A 13,781-nucleotide genomic window follows, 5' to 3' on the forward strand; every position below is an offset into this window, starting at 1 on the left:
CAGCTGCATTCCAGCCCTGCTCCCAGCCTACACAGGCTCCTCTACACAGTGATGCCCAGCGCTCTGGGAAGGTAGAAGAGTTTTAGTGACCTGCCATAGTAACACATACAGACCCAGGTCAAGTCTGGCACAGTGTCCTGCTGCCAGTTCCTCCTCAGAAACAGAAGTGCAAGTGAGGCAGAGGAATCTCAGTGGCTCTGGGGAATCCAGCTGTCGAGGCCAAGTGGGATATGGTGGCTGGCTCTGGGCACAGAGTCCTCTGGAGCACAGGGATGAGAGCCTGGAATTGGCCCGGGTGGCAAAACAGCTGTGTTTGTGCAGAGCTGCATCTGAGTGGGGCTCCTAAGAACAGCTCGAGCTCCCCAAAAGTGGCTCTTGCAGAAGCCAAGCTGGATGTGTGCACCCAAGACACACAATCCACAGTTCTTATCAACAGCCCACAGCTGAAAGCAAGCTGCCAGCACTCCACTGTTCTCAGTAACCTGATGACTCCTGTTCAGATATGCTGCCCCTTACTGCAGATCTCAAAGAGAAACTGGTGACCCCAAAGCACATCAGGAAATACATGAGTGACATGGTGCATGTGAGGCATGTGAGCCGCACGTGGAGTCAGCAGAAATCTGATTTCTAGTGTGGGAAGCTGGTTGTCATCTGAAATGGGAAGGAATGATTGTAGACCGACTCTGAATAGCAGGGCAGACTGGTAGCCTGGGCATTTCCATTTAATTTTGCAGGGAATGCCCATGCAGCACTGGCTGTGCCAAGAGGATGGGTCGGCTGCAGCCCCCACTGCTGCCTAATAAACCTATGCCCAATTTTTGGGGCTGAGAGAGACCATGCCTCTCTCCCACCCCAAGTTTCATGCTCTATATTAAGGAAACCAGAGCTGAGAGATGGCACAGGAAGGGGAAGTGGCTCATTTAGGATCCTAAAGCAGAATAGGAATAAACAGAAGGTCTGAAAGTTCTGCCTTCCATCTAGTACTTTCTGGATCCTGAGACCAGAACTCAGTTTACATTCTCTGGGTGTAGGTGAACTGTGCTGCAATTCTGGATTGAAAAGATCCACAATATATTGATGGGAAGTTGGCTTCAGAGGAAAAGGTATTCCATGGGCTGAGCTTCTCAGCTGTATAAAACCTGGCAGTGACATGTGTTAAGGGGTGTGCTGGTGGCCATGGCAGGAGCAGACTGAAGATTAAAATCTGCCCAGCAGTGGACTGGAGACCAGCACTGTGCTGGCCGGGGCATTAGTTCAACTCCTTGTATCCTTTTTGTCTTGGTGTTAGAATTGCTTTAAAACCCAGCAGTTGTCAGGGCCCACACAGTACACAGCAGGGCTTACCTGGACAACAAGCTTGTTTTCTTTACCAGGCAGAATTCGGTAGGTATAGACACAATTCCGGAACCTGGAACAGATCACAGGTGACACGGTTATACTATGTCCAGAAGGGAATCTCACCAGGGCATGAGAACAGGCTTTGGAACATCCTGAGACACACAGATAGCTTCGTGCACAAGAAGTTTAAGCATTTCTCTTCTGTTCTCTGGAGTCTGGGAACTAACACAGGCTTGAAGTGTTCTTGGTCACTGACACATCTGCAGATGTCACTGCAGAAAGTGGTATCAGCATCAGCTCAGAGTGAGTTACTCAACACTCCTTCTGGCCAGAAAGAGAAAACACCAAAGCTGTCAGTAGAGAGGGCAGCTCAGGAAGGAATGGAAAAGCAGAAAGCCAAAAGACATGAGGCCAAAATCAGCAATGAATGAGTAAACTGAAGGGCTAGTATATGTGCATTGACTTGTACTGAAGAAAACAAATAATAGATTTCAGCTAAATCCCAGTACAAGAGCTGATTGCTTTGCACATTTTCATCTACAAGTCCTAAACAGCCTAAATGAAAACCCATCTCACCATCCTGGTGTGGGTGCACACTGTACATGTGCATCTGTAGATCAGCCATAACAAACATTTTGTCCCAGCTAAATTCTATAAGATTCTTTATTTAAGGCGGTTGGAGGAGTCTTTGTCCCATGGAAGGGTCACATCAATGCACAAGAGCCCAAGTGAAGCCTGAGTGTTGTAAGGTGGCAAATTTGACCTTCCTCAGCAGCTGCTGAGCTTTGTGGATCTCATCCAAGAAGTATCGACTAAAAATTATTGACTATTTTACTTTTCTCCCAAGTGAAGAACAATCTTTCAAGTCACCTGCAAAGCACTCTCTTAAAACACACAACATCTCTTTGAGCCAGCAAACAGTGCTGGTTTCAACACTTTCCTCTCAAAAGAAAGAACAGAATCTGCTCTTAGAGCTTCCTTGGCTGTAACAGGATCACTTCATCACCTGTGGAATTGTCCAAAAACGTGGCCTGAGGTCAGGCCCCCCGCTGGGGAGATCAGGCAGATCAATAAAACATCCTAATCTCTTTTACAGTATTGTGAGTCTGTTCATCACATGCCTTTCAGAATCATTCCATACAGGAGAGAGAAGAGGTTGCCAGGATTTTAGACAGCTTTCTACAAGGTGTCACAAAGACATTGGAAATGCAAATAAATTACTCATAGTTCATAGCTGAGTTTTTCCAGGGTGTCTGGAGGATTTGGTCACGTAACCACATGAGCGGGCATCTTCTGATGGCATTAATGCAAAGGACACAGAGGAAATCGAGTGGCTCCCAGAGCTCATTTTACAGGCACCTGTTCATTCACACATCTGGGACAGGGCTGGCAGTCACAGACTTGATCCCCAACTGCTGTGGGCAGCCACAGCACTGCTAATGTCACCAATCCCAGGGCAATCAACGCCAGATGAGGATATGCCCCAAGGAAGGGTATGGGGTTTGTTTTTATCTGTCAGTGCAGCTCTCTTACACCATTTCCTCCTGCTGATATGCAAACAGGGCTAAGCAGAACTGCTCATGCAGCTCATGAGAGACAATTTGTGTGTGTGGAGATTATGAAACTGATAAAAGAACCAGCTCAATGGCTCTTGCATCACAGCAGGACCCTCACATTGCCTCCACAGAAAGTGCCCCATCACACAAACCTCACCTTGTAAAGCGCTTTAGGCTGAGGACAGGTGAGATCGGGGGAAGAACAAGGAAAGAAGGGCAGTTGGGTGAGACAGGTGCAGAGAGGAGCACATCCTGGGATCAAAAGCAGGAATCCTTTTTAGCAGTCTTCTAATTTAGTGCATGTGGATGGAGAAGACTGGGACTCTTACTCCATTTTTACCCTTAGGCTTTCTCTCCTCGGCATCCTGACTGTCAGGTTGTGTGGTACCAATTACCGCCACATTCCAGGTCCTCCCTAAAAACTGGGTTGAGTTCAGAATTGCTCAACCATTGTTCAGGCCGTTCACACGGAGGGGAAATAAAACATCAGAGGACAAGGCTGGTATTTGCTCTTCCCTCTCCTGCTGTGTGTTTTTACACACAGGTGATGATCTGCATATTGGGAGTGCCTGGAGATCCTACACGGGGACAGACATGGTGCTAAGGGCACCAGGAGAGAGGCAGGGGGGCTGGACATGGCATCACACAGGCACTGAGAGGGGTCCCAAAGCTGCAACTAGCCCTTGAGAGTCATCTCTAAAGAGCTGTTAATCCTGCAGCCATCCATGGATGAACCACCAACAGAAGATCCCCTGGAGGAATGGTACCAGTTCAGGTGCAGGGAACACTAAGCAGGCTCTTTCGGATTTCAGGATCCAGGCATTCCCCCCTCCAGGTGAGTTAAAGAGCCCATTTCTTGTCAATAAACTGGCAGATCACATGGTGCAGGCACAGAGAAAGGAGGAGGAAAAGGGCTTTGCTTCTTGCCTTTTATGGGGCAGTGTGACCATGGGCCAGCAGTGCAGGGGAGGAGCATTCCCCAGCCTTTCGCTCCCCAAGTGAGAAGCTGCTGCTCTAAGTTTCAGAAAAAGAGGGGAGGCACTCTTAAAAGGCCCTGCAAATACATATCCCTGACTTGTCTATATTTATACAAATCCTGTTTTCCTCAAGCAGCTCTTCAATAAAATCACTGTTTCATTCTATGACGTGCTAATAATAAGTGCTTTGCTGGCTTTCAGTTGATCTGCCCAATAAATATAAGTGCTTTGTAGAATATGACATTTCTTTTTCAGAGGAAATTTCATGTTTTTTTTGTTTTCCTTACCTATACACAGTTGACACTTTCTCCCTTTCAGCATAATTCTATTTTTGTGGAAACAATTTTCCTGTCAGCTTTCAAGTCCCCTCTCTCATTCTTTGTCTCCAGCCTCTCTGTTTTTTAAACAGAAGTAACTGAAAAGCTCAAACACCTCCCAGTCAATAACACAGATGAAACTGATACATCCCTGAGGAAGTTTTCAGCTTCAGCAAAGCTGCCCATTTTGTGGAGAAGACATTCAAAGGGACAGACTTATTCACCATGTTTAACCCTTTCCCTCCACAAACTAACTACAAGCCAGCATAAGCTGAAGGCTTGTTAGGTTGTTTGACAGCAGTTTGTGTGAAATTTCTGCCTGTAATTAATGCCATCACTTCACACCTCAGATCCAGCTGCTCTTGGCTGCCGAGGCCATGTGCTCCCCAATTCTTTAATCAGAATGGATTTCAGAACATAACCTTTGGCTCACGGTTCAGAAAATCCTGGTCATTATATTGTTTCTATTTCCTGATCCCATGTCTCTCAAGTCACAAAAGGCTTTCAAAATCGGCTGCATAAACATCTACAATGGAAAAATTTATGCAAATGCACGTTAAGCATTTTTGCAGCACCTTCCCTTCCTATAATCCCCACCACTGCTCGGTAAAAACATTTTGTGTACAACTGGTTACAAGTCAAATCAATAGGGCCATACTAAAATTGCTCAGTGGAAGCAACAGTCTGGTCTAGTAAAGTGTTCCCTGAGTGGCAGCTTGGGCCTTCAGCCAGTGAGGATGATTGTCTCTCCTACCTCCTGCTTGTCCTGCCCATTCATCTGCAGATGACTTTCTTTCTCTGCTCCCTCCAGAAAGACAAAACTCTTCCCTGTGTTGTTACAAGCACCTGAACAGGCAGGTACAAAGGCTCTCAGCACCTTGTGAGCACCCCTATGACTCAACCACCACCATGGCAGTCCAACAGCTACGCTCACAGGGCAGTTACCCAGCCCCAGGCTCCTCTGCACATGAATCCTCTGCTGCAGACGGTGTTGTCAACAGAAGTTTGACCTCAGAGGCAAGCAGTTAGACCAGAGTTATAAACAGCAGCACCACCTTCACCACTGCAAGACATATACTTTCAGAAGGAAAAGGAGAAACCTGTTTGTAATTTAATGTGGGGCGAGGATGCAATGAGTTTTATTGATCTGCTGCGCAATGGCAGCAAAGAGGATCTGACGGGCAGAACAGGGTCCCACAAGGGCTCTCTTGATCTCTCCTAAGCAGGGAGCAACTGTCTTATCTCTCTGTAATGCAAAGTCAGACTTTGCCTACTGACTTCAGTCTCTTCTCCCCCTGCTCTCCTGCCTCCAGGAATAACACCTGCCCCTCACAAACCCAGGGCAGGAGGCCTTGCTCTCTGGTCTCCCAGAATGGGGGTTCAGGACTGCCAGTATTTCTCTCCCTGTGTCCCACATGAAACACTTACCCCATGAGCCACATTAATGATGCAGGCAGAATCACTGCTGTGCCAGGTGCACCGTGCACAGCTCCAGGAACTATTTCAGCTTTTGTTGAATGGGACACGGTACAAGCAGGTGGGTCAAACACACACTGGACCAGAGCAAGAAAAGTGCCTGGGAGGGTACCAAGCTCAGTACTGGAGTTGTTAAAGGTAAATACCTGACCCAAGTTGTTAAGAGACACCAAAAGTTCAAGATGCTCTTTTCTCTCAGAGCACAGCTGCAGTGCCTTTGATTATTCTCTCCTTTTGAATCAGGCACAAGAGCAGCGTGAGCGGTACAGCAGTAAGTGATGTGGGTTTGTCCAGCCCGGCCCTGATCCCAACCCTTCCTTACCCCATGGCCCAGTCAGGTGCTCTGGTGTTCCCTGTGGGTACAGCGGCTGTTTGGCTGTCTGGGGGCTGCAGGGGTGCCCCCTGCCTGAGCAGGGGCAGCGGAGTGCGGGTGCGCGGGCGGATGCCGTACTTACAGCACACAGAGCGCGTACGCCGAGGCAATGGACTCGCTGGCCCTCACAAGGAAGCTGCCATCCTTGCCTACTTTGGAGAGCAGGTCTTCAGCTCTGGAGCGAGTGATGTTGCCGTGGTACCAGCACTGATCCATCGCTGGAGCTGGAGGAAACCTGAATTCCAGTCCAGGAGCTGCCAGAGCTGCCTGAGTGTCTGTGTGTAACGATCAGCCAGCTTCAACTCGGCAGCTTCCTGTTTCAATAGTACAGAGAGGGAAAGGAAACTCAGCCACGGACAACTTCCTCAACTCAAACAGCTCAGAGAGTGAGCGTGACATGTTCCTGCAGCCCCCGCTCTCCTCTTCATGCTGCAGCTGAAGTGACTTGCAAGCCCATGCTCCCTGCCTTTCCCGCCCCCTTCATGTCAGAAAGTCCCAGCTGGGCATCTCTTCTGCTCCCTCACACATTCAGTCCCCCAGGCTCTGGTGGCCTGATGTCCCATTTACGATCTCTTGTCAGACCCTTTGAGTTTTCATCTTTTTCCTGTCTGTCTGTCCTACCCGCTACAGGGCTCCAAGGGGAATAAATCAATCTCTGAGCAGAAACACACTGTGCAGTAGGATACCTAGCACTGACTGCCCCGTTCCTGCCTTGACTAGTCCTCATAGGTAGTTAGGTGTGAGGAGGGGACTTCAAAGAACTGAGCAGAATAAAATTACTACTGCACATTGCCACGCACAGCAGACTGAGAGGCTGATTTGCGCTGGGGATTTGTGACCAAAGCTCCCTGTCAGCTACTGTGAGATGAATTCAAAGATCTTTCCTACTCTAAATCCCTGAAGGTGGGATGGAGCAAAGCTGTGTCTGGCAACCTGCGTCAGAGAGGGAAGAACTGGAGTTTTCAGTTCCCTTTTCTTGGTATGTACATCTGTCCCTCAACTGTGCTGAGTGGCTGCTCAGTGCTGCATCTCCAAGGCACAGCACAGGGGACATGTTTGCAGCAAACCAGGACATTGCTACAGGGGCACTGCCTGTGAGGGAAATTTGGTTGCTCTGCCTTGGAAGGCAGCACTTCTGCACATCCACATTTGAGCTATATCTAAAAGCAGCAGCTGAGCTCAGACTCTGCCTTGCAAGTTCCCAGGCAAGGCATAGATCCTGCTAGCCCTATGCAACCCTTGCTTCCCAGAGCCAGGAGAAGTACTAGAACCACAGTACCTGGATCGTGGACATAGCATGGACAGCAAGACAGGAGAGAACAGATTGGCACTCTATAGGGAGAGGCTAGAATTTGTGGGTAAGGAGAGAGTGAACCTGGCACAACCCAGCATTCATCCCTGCAGGCCTTCCTGGTGCTTTCAGTTCACCAGAAACCTGCCCTGCAGTGTCCAGCTTGACCTCTGCCTTTGAGATGAGGCTGTGGGCACCAGCAGCTCAAAGCTGTGTGGCCAGAACAGCGCCCTGCTAAACGAGCAGAACTGCACCGTGCAGGGCTTCCTGACCATGCTGAGCAAGCACTGCCTGCAGTACAAAATTAGCTCAGCTGGACCTGACCTTCAGCTTTGCCCACATCCACACAGGGCTTCAGGAGACAAACTGCCATGGATTCAGGAACCTAAATGCAGTCAGATGCTGATTGCCATGAAGTGGTTTTGCATGGGCAATGGCTGTAAGCTACAGAGGGGTTACAAACCCTGTTCTCCTCACCAGGAGGAGTGTCTGCACATGGCGAAGGAACCGTGCGGCTCCTCTAACAGCCCTGCCTCCCCAGACCACTGCTAACCTCACCTGCACCAACTGCCTGGGATTTCTGGCACCTCCAGGAACTTCTCTGGAGCACAGCTACAGGAAGAGACAGAACAGCTCTGAATGCTAAATCACTGCTTGGCCTCACAGTGCTCTCCAGGCAATGGACACATATTTGGATGCAGAGTGGACAGAACTGCTGATCGCCCCAGGAGTTTTGCTGGAATTAAACTTTGCTTGGAAAGCTTCTCCTGATCTTCTGCAAGCTAAACAAGGTAACAGATACAACCCCTGGTTAGACATCTAATTAGTTGTTAGACTAATTAAGGGAATACTTAATTCCTCTCCACCCCTCCTCCAACTTCAGTTTTTAGCTGCTGTTATTTCTTCAAATCCCTTGTCCAGCCACACATAACTCCTGTAGTTTGAGACATAAACAAGGGGAAGGGATCCAAATACATGTTATAATTGTGGCAATTGGATATGCAGGCTGATTTCTTTGAGTATTTCTTAGTTCTAAAAGAAAGCATAATACAGCTCCAGCTGCTCAAAAGGTGAATCCCAATCCCCCAACATAAACAGCTCTGTGATCCCTGATGGCTCGTTAGCTTGAAATAATATCCCATCTCTCAGACACTGCAATAAACTGGTTTTGCTACAGATGTAGTAGTATTGTACCAGCTGGCTGTCAACTCACCAGCCTGTCCAGAACCAGTAAATAAATACTGTCTGTGGCATCATTCAAGATGTACAGTGGTCACACAACCCCCACTTATAGCCAGCCTGTCCACTCTGCATCATCATGGGAACTGCCAGGCTTGGCCAGATAAAAACTTCTTAAACATGCATTTCCATGTCACGAAACAAAAGTATTCCATAGTACCTGAGGAGGAGGTTAGATCTATAGGACAGCAGGTAGCTTTGGTGAAGTCTAAATATACCATTACCTCATCAGGCATCAGTGACAGGCTGTTGGCCACAAAGGTGCATTTAGGCTCTGGCCTGCATCTGAAGAGCATATGAGTGATACCCACAAAGTACTGGCTACCTGAGCCACTCTGCTATGCCAGCCCAGCACGTTACTGACCTGCTGCTTGGGAAAGGCTTGGCAAATTACAGGTTATCTGTGAAGGTCACCAGATCTCATTACTCTCTTGGTACCTGCAGCCTCCAGGTGCCCTGAAACAAATTTACACAGTGAGAAAAATCAGGGCCCCTTCTCCCACCACCCCTGAAAGCTGTCAGCAGTAAAAGTGCAGGGTAGGGGCACTGAGCAAGCAGAGACTTGCAGACCTGAGCAGTGACAGTGCCAAGGATCCTATGGGTTTGCTAGGGTTTCTCAAAGGGGATGTGTTCTGAGAGTGCTCTGGAAAGCAAGAGTTGTTCTGCACCAATAGAGCAAACAAACATATTTTCCTTGCAGCCATCCCACACGTGCACACACACAGGATACAGCACCCAGCAAACAAGCACAGACTGGTTCATAAAGCAGAGTTTTGTCCAGAGGCATAGGTAACACTTTCGTAGCTCCACCTGCTCTGACATGTCTCCCTTGGTACCCATTCATTTCTGGTGGGTCCCTTGTCTGCTCTCTGTACAAAGCCTCCTTTCAAACCACACTGGAGCCTCAGAAATAAATAGTGTCTCTCTAACCAAAATTAGAATGGTTTTCTTCAGAAATCTGCTGACAATCTGCCTGTAGTGGAAAGCCTTCCAGTGGGAGTGTTCTCGTGCTGCTCTGGGCTTGGTCAGGTCCCCTCCCTCTGACACAGGTGCTTTTTTGCTGGAAGGGGGGCAATGTTATTAGTTTGACACACTGCCTCATATGCCAGTAACACTCTGTAATAAAAAGACGTGGGGTTGTCAGCGACAGAAGCAGTAGCTGAATGGATCATACTTGTGTTACAAAGACCAGCAAGCATTTCCCCTCCTGACTCTAAATTGGGAGCTCCCTCTGCAGACCTGTCCTGATCCTGCAGTTCCAATAGAGGCAAAATGCCATTTCGGCCACTTGTCCTGTCCCCAGACGTGGAAGGGTCCTGGTGACCTCCATGACTCCTACTGCCACTGCCCAGGCAGAGGGAGCAGCCAGAGCACACAAGGCTCTGGTTTTCTTACAGAAAAACTGCAGCTTCTCAGTGCAGGGCAAGCAAAAGGGTGAGTAAGCAAGGACATAGCATGGGAAGTAAGGAGAAAGTTCAGTTTGACAGAGGTACCTGGGGTGCCTGGGAACTCAGCAAGGCAACCCCAAATGAACTGCAGAAGTGGGCAAGGAATGTCCCCAGAGCAAGACATCACACAGCCCTGCTGAAATAAGGAGTCAGCAAGCCCTGAAAGTTAGAGGTACCAAATTCCTATGCTGTCTGTAAGAAGCAGTACTCCTAAGCAAAGCCAAAGCAGTGTCCTGAAGAAGGTGACACCAGATATAGGGCAGTAAGCCCAGTGCCCTCTCTAGAACTTTCCCCACAACTTACTAAATACCACTCAGCATAAAACTGCTGCCATCTGTTCCCAGGCAGTCCCTAGGCTGTCAGCAGTGGTACATTGATCCAGTCTGTCGGAGACCTCAAAGCGAGAAGCCCCATATAAAGGTCACACTTGGTTTGGGCACAGGATTTGTAAAAGGCAGCCAAAGGCAAAAAGGGAGAACAGGCAACAGAAAACAAACCCAAACACGTTAAGTTTTAGTAATTTAATAGGCTTCATAATCTACAGATGCTGCAAGCCAACGATAAACTAAGTGTGCAGCAGGAGTACAAAAACCTTCTGCTCAAAGATGAGAAGTGACAGTGAAAAGGATCAGCAAAGGTGGTGTTTGGAGGGATGCTGATGGAAAGGCTTGAGACTCAGAGCTCAGAGGGAAAGGCTTGCTTCAAGGTGAACATGACAAAGATCATCTCTTCACACTGCCAGCGGGTCCCGTATTCAAAGAGGCAGGAGAACAAGGGTGAGCCATCGGGTCCAACACCCATGTACTGCAGATCCGAATAAGCACACAGGCCCTTGAAGAGGATGCTAGGTTTTGTCCAGTGTGCTGGATTTAAAGGGCTTTTGTTGAGGTAAATTCCTAAATCTTTTCGACCCTTTGGGTCTGTAGGGTGAGCATAGAGTAACCAACTATCTTGGCACCTGGCATCTGGGGGAGGTGGAAAGGCAGTAACACTTCCATGGCATCCAAAGGGAGGTTCTACCAACATTTCAACCCGCTGGCCTCCCTCGAAGTCCAGCCCGTGGTTGTAGCTGACGGCCTGGACTCTGGCTCCCCTGGTGCTCCTCGCGTTGCAGTACAGGACCCTCCTGCCACAGGAGTGCACCTCCGCTACCTGGCACTCCACCGCGCTCTCCTCGCCCACGAAGTTGCCCAGCTCCCACGTCGTGCCGTGGTCAGAGCTGATGAAGCAGAAGGCATGAGGGGTGGGGTGCTGCTTCGGGTCCAAGATACGGTAGGCATAGGCAGGAATCACCAGGCTCCGGGCCTCATTGAGCAATTGTAAGCCGTGCCCCGGCCCCACCGCAAACGTGGCCCAGTTCTTGTACTCGGTCCTGATGGTGCTGTCGGTGACATCCTGGGCAGTGCTCCAGGTGCGCCCTTGGTCCATGCTGGTGACGTAGCAGAGGCGTACCAGGTTAATCTTTGTCCTGAGCTGATGCTGCTCAGAGATCTTTCCTGGGACAGCTATGAAGAACAGGATCAGTTTCCCTGAGACCTCATCATAAACCGGGCAGGGGTTCATAGATCGGTGGTCTTTCAGCTGTGCAGTGACAATGGTCTCCATGTTATTCCACTGCCAGGGCCCACGTGAAAGGAGACAAGAATGAAACACACCATTACAAAGAGAACCAAGTTATAGTGCAAGAATGCCTGGATAAAAGTTACGGAAGAGTATGGGAAGAACAGAAGAGAAGCAGGTTAGTGGATAGAGCAAGAAATGGGAGAACAATAATCTGGCATCACCAAAGGTAAGTGAAAATTCTTTGGATAACACAAAGCACGTGCACGTCACCAAGCAGGTGGTTTATGTCCTTCTTAATTACTGCTCCCTGAGGAGCTGACAGCTCCACACCTTAGTGCAGCTGGTGTCTGATGACACAGTCTGAAAAGCTACAGAGGCTGAATTTTCAGAAATTCTCACAAATACATGTTTGACACAGACGTGCCCAGTGGTCAAAGTGTGCTGGTACAGACACTGTGGTGTGTCAATGCCTCTGAGGAGGTCACAGAGGTACCCGAGCCCTTTTCAAGTATCCTGGATGCTGACGAATTCCTTTCCATTCAAACTCCTATTCCTCCATGTGATCCATATGTGAATGGGCATCCCAGCCTACACTGAGGCCCCTTGCTGGGCTGATTGCATGGTGTTACATGCTCTGGTATGGAAATCTGGGCCCTGAGCTGTTCGATTCAGAAAACAGGTCACAGAGCAGGTATAACTACCCTGCAAGCCCTGTCTTCCTTTAAATGACTAGCACCTAACACAATCACATTTCTAACACTAACATCGCTATTAGAAAATTATGCCCACATAGTGTTATGGGCTTGGTAAAGAAGCAGTGGTTTCCAGTAAGATTACATTAATTAGCTTTTCTGCCCTGAGTTGCTGATTACCCTTTTTGATCACGTTTTCTCTTTGTCTGTTAAGCCTGTATTAACTTTTCTTGAATATTTAATATTTCCATTTTAAGAAAATCCAGCAGGTGAACACAAATGACTAAGTTTATGACCAACGGAGCCCTACTTAACTGAATTACAGAGGGTTACACAAGATGCAACCTGAATGGTCTGACACTGCAGATGTGCTCAGAGGCTGCTTCTGCAAGGCAGAATCCAGCTGTTAGGAGTGTACAATTTAAGACAACCAGTGAAGGTTTGGAATACAAAAATAAAATTACTTCCCCTCCCCCCCCAAGGACATTTATGCCTTTGCAAATGCAAACAAATTACTATAAATAGAATATCCACCACCCCAGCCACCCATCAGGATAATAATAATAACTGGTAGGTGCCAATTCTCTGGCACCAACACACCAGACAACACTCTTTTGCGTGGGGAGACTCGCTGTTCTCAATTGTTTCTTAAACCAGAAATTAGTATTAAGATGAGGAATTAAAACTAAAAAAATAGTAACTGATGGCTAATTTACTCCTCCCTGTCCTTGTGCCACTCCTGATTTCTGCCTCTCCTCCACATCTTGGCTGCCACAACAGGACGTTTTGTCTCCTCTCTCTGCCTGCATCCCCATCCCCGCTGATGGGTCCAAAGCCTCTCCCAGAGTATCTGCTGCACCTGCCCCCGTCCCCCCACCAGCGCCCGCTCCCGGGGTGCAATCCCAGCAGTTACAGCAACACATGCATTATTTACTGGCAGACTCGACTCCTGTAATTGGGGAGGAGAAGCTGCCCTGTCCCTCCAGCAGGAATACATTGAAGTCCTTTGGAGCCACGTGAGCAGCACAGGTGGGCAGTGTCCCCGCTCCCTCCCCACACTGGTACCTGGACGTGGTGCGAGCTGGGGTTGTACAGGCCCCTGCGCATCACTATGAGCTTGGCATGTTCATCCACCACATCTTCCCGCTCCTCAGCAAACGCCAGGATCATGCTGAACCGGGGCAGGTAGAGCAGGGCTGGAATGCGATAGCTCCAGGTCCCGTTCCGGAACAACGTCTCTTGCTCCAAGACGGGGAACGAAGCCATTGTGCTGGAGGGAAGAAGACAAAGCACATTGCATTTTGACCCAGCAAAATGTGATGGGCACATTCCACTTTTTGCTCTCCTTGCTCAGTGGGGCCTGTCCTGCACTGCAACAATTTCTGCTACTTTCAGCTCTGTCTTTTTCTTCTTCTTTTCCAAGGAGAACCTGTGTGTAGCAGAGTAGCTGGAACTGAGGCCGGACTTACCCCAGGAGCAGCCTGGCTGATATGGCTGGAGTGTCACAAGGC

General features: G+C 48.9%; 2 protein-coding genes across 8 annotated transcripts in view; both read right to left on the minus strand.

Moving 5' to 3' along the window:
* Positions 1 to 13,473, minus strand: part of INPP5D (inositol polyphosphate-5-phosphatase D) — a 59,892-nt gene extending 46,419 nt beyond the window's left edge. For 2 of the 4 annotated variants that reach the window (XM_050308544.1, XM_050308542.1), the window contains exons 1-4: positions 13,336 to 13,473; positions 8,932 to 9,023; positions 6,120 to 6,351; positions 1,345 to 1,408 (exon numbers count right to left, since the gene is read on the minus strand). In XM_050308544.1, the coding sequence (XP_050164501.1) occupies positions 1,345 to 1,408; positions 6,120 to 6,253 (198 nt within the window). In that variant the 5' untranslated portion in view covers positions 6,254 to 6,351; positions 8,932 to 9,023; positions 13,336 to 13,473. Of the gene's footprint in view, positions 1 to 1,344; positions 1,409 to 6,119; positions 6,352 to 8,931; positions 9,024 to 13,335 lie in introns of those variants that run through there. The other 2 variants (XM_050308543.1, XM_050308545.1) reach the window with 2 other exon arrangements.
* Positions 10,522 to 13,781, minus strand: part of NEU2 (neuraminidase 2) — a 37,060-nt gene continuing 33,800 nt past the window's right edge. For all 4 annotated transcript variants that reach the window (XM_050308556.1, XM_050308555.1, XM_050308558.1 and 1 more), the window contains exons 2-3: positions 13,336 to 13,540; positions 10,522 to 11,629 (exon numbers count right to left, since the gene is read on the minus strand). In XM_050308556.1, coding sequence (XP_050164513.1) covers positions 10,691 to 11,629; positions 13,336 to 13,536 — 1,140 coding nt within the window. In that variant the 5' untranslated portion in view covers positions 13,537 to 13,540 and the 3' untranslated portion in view covers positions 10,522 to 10,690. The remainder of the gene's footprint in view (positions 11,630 to 13,335; positions 13,541 to 13,781) is intronic.

The sequence above is a fragment of the Myiozetetes cayanensis genome, unplaced genomic scaffold (assembly GCF_022539395.1).
Source record: "Myiozetetes cayanensis isolate MyiCay16 unplaced genomic scaffold, myiCay2020 scf13, whole genome shotgun sequence".
NCBI classification, from domain to species: domain Eukaryota; kingdom Metazoa; phylum Chordata; class Aves; order Passeriformes; family Tyrannidae; genus Myiozetetes; species Myiozetetes cayanensis.